This window comes from Martes martes, assembly GCF_963455335.1.
Source record: "Martes martes genome assembly, chromosome: 10".
NCBI lineage: Eukaryota > Metazoa > Chordata > Mammalia > Carnivora > Mustelidae > Martes > Martes martes.
In genome coordinates, this window is record NC_137898.1 from 16,256,329 (window position 1) to 16,265,223 (window position 8,895).

At 35.6% G+C, this 8,895-nt stretch overlaps 1 protein-coding gene across 1 annotated transcript; it reads right to left on the reverse strand.

The window, feature by feature from the left end:
- Positions 1-7,481: 7,481 nt before the first annotated feature.
- On the reverse strand, positions 7,482-8,411 carry LOC308351603 (olfactory receptor 4P4-like; the record flags this gene model as incomplete). The annotated part of the gene is made up of 1 exon (XM_080817400.1): positions 7,482-8,411. The coding sequence occupies one exon, from the start codon at positions 8,409-8,411 to the stop codon at positions 7,482-7,484; it is 930 nt and encodes a 309-aa protein (XP_080673526.1).
- Between the last annotated feature and the right edge of the window lie 484 nt (positions 8,412-8,895).

Consider the following 8,895-nt stretch of genomic DNA (forward strand, 5'->3'; position numbering starts at 1 on the left):
TTTCAGACTGGCATAGATCATAAACAGATGGGTTAAATACCTGAAAAGAAAAATAGGAATCTGCATAAAAAATTAGCAGCATGGCAACAATACTATAAAATTTACCTAAAAGCAAATTGATATCTTCAAATAAATATTATTTATTCCTGATGCCTAGATTTATGCTCCTTTTTTATTTCCCCTATTTTAGAAATATATTGTAAATAATTCTATAACAGGAAAAATGATGTCATTTTCAACATTTCTGTCCATGATGAGGGAATAATCAAATGTTAGGTTGATGTTAAAGAAATAATTTTATTATTATTAGTTATATTAATTATATAAGAAAAGGACTATAATTTACATAGTTAAAAAATTTGCACATTTTAAAATGTACATGTTTATCCATAGGCGAAACTCTTTCTTTCAGGATGATCTGGACAAATTCTGTTTTATTTGGGAGTGTATCATCAGGAATGAAAATTTATTAAAAAATATATCAGTTTGTGGAGTGCCAGGGTGCCTCAGTTGGTTAAATGTCCAACTCTTGATGTTGGCTCAGGTCACAATCTCAGGGTCATGAGATAGAGCCCTGTATTAGGCTCTGTGCCGGCTGTGGAGCTGCTTGAGATTCTCTCCCTCTCCCTCTGCCTCTACCCCCACCTCTCTCTCTGTGCGTCTCTCCCTCTCTTTAAAAATAAATAAATAAATAATTAAAAATGTAAAGGATTATCTTCCTTGCCCTGTGGACAAACACTATCAATTGCACATTTCAAACTAAAATATTATCAGGCACATTAAAAGTAAATAATGTTGGAAACAGTGTAGCAAATAATCTGTCAATGGATTCAATTTGTAAAAAATTAAAGAGCCAATTTCTTTCATTTCTCCTATTTACATTTTACAAGCTAAACAAAAATTATTTGAAATTAGTCTAAATTTGTGATGGTAAGTGAAAAATGAAAGATAAAAAGAAATCACCCAAGAATATTTACACTATTTATATTTCATGACTTTTCCTAGGAACTTCAGGTTTTTTTTTTAATTTTTAATTTATTTATTTGACAGACAGAGATCACAAGTAGGCAGAGAAGCAGGCAGAGAGAGAGGAGGAAGCAGTTTCCCTGCTGAGCAGAGAGCCCGATGCGGGGCTTGATCCCAGGACCCTGGGAACATGACCTGAGCCGAAGGCAAAGGCTTTAACCCAGTGAGCCACCCAGGCGCCCTGGAACTTCAGTATTTTAAACATGATCTAGGGAATAAAATTCAACAAAAGAAGATGACACAGAACGTAGCTCCAAGAGAGATTTGTTTCAACACTCAACAACTACATATTACATCGATGAATGGAACAAAGATTCACAAATTTCCATCTTTTGCAGAATCTCGAGACTTTATTTATATACAGAGACAGAGGGTAGGATAGACAGAACATACTCTGGGAGCTGTTTTAGCCAACACTGAGGAATTAAATGTCACTCAATGAGATGCAGACACTACAGCAGAGTTTTCACTTTTATGTAACTTGATGTAACTACCGTATCTGGCCACCCTGGGTGAATATTTAAAAAAACACATAATGCTACTATAGCAAAGTCATTTAGAAGTCATCAAATCCACCAAAAACTCAAAACCTATGACTTTGAGATCATTTTAGAGGTAACTGGTGTAGCATTTTTGAACAGTGTGTACTATAAGAAACTCATTCTGTTTTATCATTCAACTCTAATTTCATCAAGAAGAACAAAAGTCCATCTGTTTCTACTATGGCTTTCATACCGCTATCAGACTTCCTGACCTCCCTCTTGTTTTTAATAAAGCAAACATAATTATCAGTTCACAGTGTTCAACAGTGAATGGAATTTAAATAGAGGTTAGTACTTTTATGATTCATTGATCAATTTTCTCTTTACCTTATTACAGCCAGTGCTGATTCCTAATTTAGGAGATGGCATACCGTTTACAGAGAGATGTGTTTGCCTAAAACAAATTGACTCAAATTAATTGTTAGATAAGCAACTTAAAGTGGACATCACTTATACATCCAAACCCTGGGTTTCCAATCTGTTAGTAAAAAGAAGTAAAAATTAATCTAAAAATTGTTTGTCATTAGGGACTTCTTAATACTAATCACTGTCCAGTAATTTCCCTGCACTATAAAAATACAATCAAATTTTTATTTTATTTCTTTGATTGAATTGCATAAAAATTCTGCATTGTGTATTGATTGTGCCATTTAGATAATAAGAATAATTGCTCTTATAGTTAAAGTAGACTTTCGACCATCAGTTCAGATTTTCTCCTAACGATATCAGAATATGGCCCATGAAAGTTCCGTTAATTCAATCAGATAAATCTAGTCTATTTTAGAATGACAACTTTTTTGAAAGTTAGAAAATTACTCATCATTGGGACATGCAATCACAAATGGTCCTATTCCTTCATAAGAATATAATGGAAGATATAAAAGCACCAAAAGAGGCTCAATAAAGTTCACTGAAATTTGAAAATTTCATTAACTTCAACTCAACTGTTTTTGTTCTCAAGTGGAATTCCACTCATGAATAATGCACAATAAGACTATAGTTAGTAAAATTATTTTGTGTAATCACATTAACTTATGCTGCTAGAGAAAATATGGTTTAAGGAAGGAATTAAGTGGAATAAATTTAAATAGCATATAACCACCCCAAAGCACAGTTGGTGGAAAATTCTCCAATGAAAGTGGCATGGTTAATTCACGGATCATTAGATCTCAGTGGTGTAAGATTGGCTTTAGGTGAAATCAGGAGAGCTCCCTCCTGAGGTACTCACTCTGCTGATTCTTCTCCAGTAACTAAAGATAAAATAAAATGCAGAGATTTATAAACCAATTATTCATGCACATTTAGGTTAATTCTATAAAATCATTTTGAGAATCTTAACATGTCTTAGAACAGTTTATATATTTGCAAGGGGAGTAGAACTTAAATATCCATTGAACCATCAGGGATGTAAGAAGTGGATTTAAAGAAAGAAAGAAAGAAGAGGAAGGAAGGAAAGAAGGAAAAAAATTAAGTATTTTGAAATTCTTAGGAAAACAAATACACATTTTAAGTTCTAGGAGTCACTTATTTTATGCCAATCGCTGAAAGAAAGTTGATTCAGAGGAGCAGAATATAACATATGACAACACAAGAATTAATAGGTCTTTGAAACTCTAAGGAATTCTATTCCCAGAGGCATTTCTGAACAGATCTTCACTGAAGGCCTCTGTATTGCTCTCCATGGTATTGACTCATGTGCTTGTGGGCAATTTCTGGATATAACTTTACTTCTCATCTTTGTGTTGGCTTGTGTCAAGCACTTTCTCAGAAGGCTCCATAATGTTCTACTCAGAGCAATTCAGAAACTCTGCCTGACTTGCACTCATCTTGCTTTCTGAATTAAAACAATACAGCATGGAATAGTATTAGGGTAGAGCTGGTTAAGAAAGCATTCACTGAAAACAAAAACATACATTTACTTGGGCAATTAAAATGACTATTTGAGAGATACAGATTCAGGTAGAAACCTAAATTGTGTTTCCAGGAAATCAAAGAGAAGCAGAGTTATACAGGTGAAATGCTATGAGTGTAGATCTCATTCAGGTCCTCTATGTAAAACAGAGATTGGAATTAGGGTTACTTGGATTGGTTGGGGTAATATGCAAATGAGAGTTTGGAGCTCCTTTAGAAGTAAAGGATGCAATGATTCAGGTGTCATGGCAAGGAGGAAGTTAAGTCCAGGCTGGGGCTTGCAGCTCTCTGAAAGTTCCAGAAATCTTCTTGAGTTCTGTAATGGGGCCATGCATAAATTCTTTCTCAGTTATGAACTCCTGATCCTATTTTTAAAAAAATAAATAAATAAAGACTCTCTTAAGTAGGCTTGCTTGCTCCATTTTGGAAATTTCCTTTTATATTAGCCTCAGAAAATTCTGAAATCAGAAAATACCAAAAGAAACAAACACATGCAATACAGTTCAATATGCATCACTATCTAGAGTAACCTTCACGGATAGAGTACATAGATCGGTAAAATAGTGACCCACCATCATGACTGGAACCTGGGTTATTTATTACTAGGGACTAAGAGTGATGAAATAGATGGGTGAGGAATGGAGGACAGAAGAAAAGGAAAGATAAAAGAATAAATAATCCATTCTTGATACACATGTTAGGGTAAAAATGTTATATCATTAAGTGAGAATATAATAAAATATGAAGAGAAATCAGCACTCAATGCCCAGCAATTCTGTTTACCATTTGTCCTGGTCTAATGTAAGTTCATTTGTATGGGTTATTTGGTTCAGCCAGAAAAGTACACATTGACGTTCACGGAACACATTTTCCATCATACACAAATCGATATATAAAAAATTTCCTTCGGACGCCTCGGTGGCTCAGTAGATTGGGCCTCTGCCTTCGACTCAGGTCATTATCTCAGGGTCCTGGGATTGAGCCCCATGTAGGGCTCTCTGCTCAGTGGAGAACCTGCTTTCCCCTCTCTCTCTGCCTGTCTCTCTGCCTACTTGAGATCTCTCTGTTAAATAAATAAATAAAATATTTAAAAAAATTTTCCTTTACACATGTTAAACTTAAGGAGATCAAATTTTATAGAATCTTATCGGATACAAAATAATAATATTAATAATAATAATAATAGTCACTTTATCAAAAGATTATTTTGTGTTTTAAGTTTATTGTATCATTGCATCTCCCAATAGTGCATCCTGTGAGTTAAGTAATGTTAGTTCTCTGGTTCCAATAAGAATACAGTCCTCTAGAAGTTAAAAAGATTTGCCCAAAGAGCTACTAACTAAGAATAAGGAAAAGAACTGTGTGTTTCTATGAGTGAAAGGAGCTGGTTTTTATATATTTACTACTTGCCTCCAGCTTGGAAAGTGTAGTAACCCTGAGGAAATAAGAGATTCTACTACTTCAGAATGATGGATATCAGAACTCTGTGTTTTACTGGTTGTCCATTTCAACATAATGCGTGCTTTTGACCAAGCTTCACTCAGACCTTGTGTCAATACACAGGAGATAGTTGGTTATAAGTCTACCAATAACACACACAAACATATCAGGATACTCCTTAGAGATGTGTACAAGTACCTCATTTATCACCTCAATCCCTGCATTTGTCCCAGTTCATATTAACTCACTCTTCTGAGAATTGATTTTGTTATATTTTTCTTCTTTTCTAATTCCCTTCTAAAACCATTTGTTTTATGGGTTGTTTGAGCTTACTTACACATCTGAGATTTCAGGTACTTTTGAAGATACTAGGCATTGTTTTACAGGCTGGAAAGTGAATTCTAGAGAGAACAACTTACAAATGGATAACTAATCCAGGTTCAATATATTTTTGGTGGGCCTACCATATAATATTTTTAATTTTGCCAAAAAATCTTACAGATTCTTGAGAAAAGAAAACAAATCAGAAAAGATTTTGGTTCTGTTGTGTAGCATTCTTTCTGATGGGTTGAGTATTTCCTTTGACCCATCCTGAAGGCACTCAAAACCCCACATACCACACACACACAGATAAAAATGATCACACATACAAGGAACAAGTATTATGATTCCATACTTTTTAAAATAATCCCATTTTTTTGGAAAATTAATAGGTTAAACCAGGTCCTACCAAACTATACTAGACAGACTTAATTTCCTATGAAATAGGCAGAATGTTTTCCCTTGATATTCCATAGGTTTTCATTGACCATGGGGGAAAAAAAAGTAATTAGTTAGATTTGTGAAAACACTTAAGATCAGAAATGCTAAAATAATCTTTCCTGACATTAAAGACAAGCACTATCTCATTTATGGTTTTACCTAGACTTCTTCTTGGCTGTGGGGCAGAAGTAATTTAATTGAGAAAACTCTGTGTGGAAACAATACAATCATTCTGCTGAGAAAAAGGCAAGTGCTTTGGTGGAGAGGGTCATCTATCCAAATGGGAACCAAAACACAGAGTTGACTGGATTATGTGATTCAAAATACAAGATATAAATGAAAATTAAAATAGTAGCACCTCCAAATGCAGAAAATAAGTAAAAGGACACAATAAGTGGCTGAGAGTCTGCCACTTTTCATTCGTTCCCTGATAGCTACATGAAATGTAGGTTGAATTTTTAACCTTTCTGACATTTCATATTTTATTACTAATTCATGATAATTCTTAGTGTAAGGGGAAGTTCCGGATATGTGAGAAAAACTATAAAGTCAATAAAAAGAGAAGATAGATTATTTGAAATTAATTCATTAATTGTTTATTTCTTAACTTGTGTGGGTTTATTGCTAGAAAATGGATAAAAGAAAAATAAAGATATAGTGCATCTTTGACTGAGTTGACTCAAACCAGGAAAACAGATGAAAAAATACCAATATGGGGCAAAGGATTAATTTAAAGGGAGATAATGTACAGTTTCATAACAACAAAAGAACAGAGAAAAATCAGAAATATTTCTGGTCTATCCATGAATTGGCAAAAACTTCTGGAAAAAGAAAATGTCAGGAGTGTGACTAACATTTAAGACATGAACACGAATGCATAGTGGGGGAAGCATTATAAGTAGGAAAGATAGAAGAAGCAGTCATCGAGCTGATAGACTTTAGAGTATGTTTGAAGAATGTGGAGTTTGGTGTCGTTGGTTGAAAGTATCCTAGCAAACAGGAAAAGAAATGAAGAAAGGTAAGGAGAGAGGAAAGATATATAACGTGTTTCCAGTAGCCATATGTCCTACCAAAATCTTCACACTGTTCGCCAAAGCACTGCTACAACTTTATAAAGTACACTATTATGCATTTCATAGACATTTGAAAAATGAGAATGTATATATAATTAAAGCAAATTGTCAAGACTCGAAGATGAAAATGTACCAGACTCAGTAATCACCCAGCTCTCCCTGACCCCCCCAACCTGTCATTGTAACACCATAATTTCTACCAATGTAATGCCTTCTGTTAAGCAAATTTGGCCACGACCAATTTTGATGAACAACGGAGAAGTTTGGATTTTATTTAAGGAAAATAGGGTTCCATATATATTTTTGGAGTGTGCTGTGCTATAATTAGGCATGTGTTTTAGGAAGACATTTCTAGCATTCCTCAAACCCATTCAACCACATCTGCCACTAGTTGGGAGCTTTAGCATGCAGAGTGCAACCTGAACTTTCTTCTTTGACTCTTAAAATGTTAGAGATGATTTAGTCCAACTCCCCAAAGAAAGCTATATATTTTCTACAACATCTCAAATAATAAATGCTCTGGGAACACAGGGTCAGAAGTAAAATAAATATCATCTTTACCTAAATTATTTTTAAAGATTTTATTTATTTATTTGACAGAGAGTGCACAAGCAGGGGGAGTGTCAGAGGGAGAAGCAGGCTCCCTGCTGAGTAGAGAGTCCTACGCAGGGCTTGATCCCATGACCCTGAGATCATGACCTGAGCCAAATGAACCACCCAGGTGCCCCTACCGGAATTTCGAATGTGTCATTTTAGACCACACCTTCCCCATTGCAATTTTCATCTCCATGTTTCTCAGGGTATAGATGAGAGGATTCAGCATGGGAGCAATCACAGTATAAAACACAGAGACTTCCTTATCCTTGTTCTCACTCCCGGCAGGTAGAACATAAATATAGATACAAGGCACAAAGAATAAAATGACCACCATTACATGAGAGCTGCAGGTTGAAAGAGCTTTGCGCCTCCCTACAGAGGAGCGTGTCCTAAGATTATATAATATGAGAATGTAAGAAGCCACCAGGACAAGAAAGACAGCAACCACCACCATTCCTGAGTTAGCAATCACTAAGATACTAACAACATGAATATCTTTGCACGCCAGTTTTAAAAGAGGCTTCACATCACATATGTAGTGATCGATCTGATTAGGACCACAGAAAGGTAAAGTGAGTACCGTGAGCAGTAGAGCGGCAGAGTGCCAAAAACCCACACCCCAGGCCATGAAGACCATCATGTTACAGCTCTGCCGGTTCATGATGACCATGTAGTGCAGGGGCTTGACAATGGCAACGTAGCGGTCTAAAGCCATGGACACCAAGATGAATATCTCCACGCCCCCCAGCAAGTGGACAGTGAAGAGCTGGGCCATACAGTGGTTATAGGATATGATCTTTCTTTCTGCGATGAAGTCCCTGATTAGCCTGGGGACCACCGTGGAGGTGTAGCAGAGATCCATGAGGGAAAGGTGACAAAGAAAATAGTACATTGGTTGTTCGATTAGATGGCTGCAGGTGATCGTGAGTAAGATGAGAAAATTTCCAATTAAGATTACCAAATAACAAAGCAGGAAGAAGAAAAAGAACAGTAGCTCCATTTGCTTATTTCCCCATGGACCCAGGAAGACAAATTCTGTGACATTGTTCTGATTTTCCATGAGGTTGAGGTGATTCCAGAAACACAACAGAAATTTAATTTATCTGAAATAATACAGAACATATGACATCTTTAATAGCACTTTTAGTGTTTTGTAATATTTACAAATTGAAAAAAAAAAGATGTAGGTTATAGAGACTTTGTTACAATCTTTGAAATCCTTTCAGATCAGGGGCTGCTCCATGGCTTAGTCATTAAGCATCTGCCTTCAGCTCAGGTTATGTTCACAGGGTCCTGGGATTGAGCCCCACATCAGGCTCCCCACTCAGTGGGAAGCCTGCTTCTCCCTCTCACTTCCCCTACTTGCATTCTCTCTCTGGCTGGGTATCTCTCTGTCAAACAAATAAAATCTTCAAAAAAAATCCTTTCAGATCAAAGGCATCATTATATTTCAAATTATATTTAATGAAAGCATGTTTTATGTAAGAAACTATGATAAACATTTTACATGCATTTAACTTATAGCAACCCAATGGTTACTATTC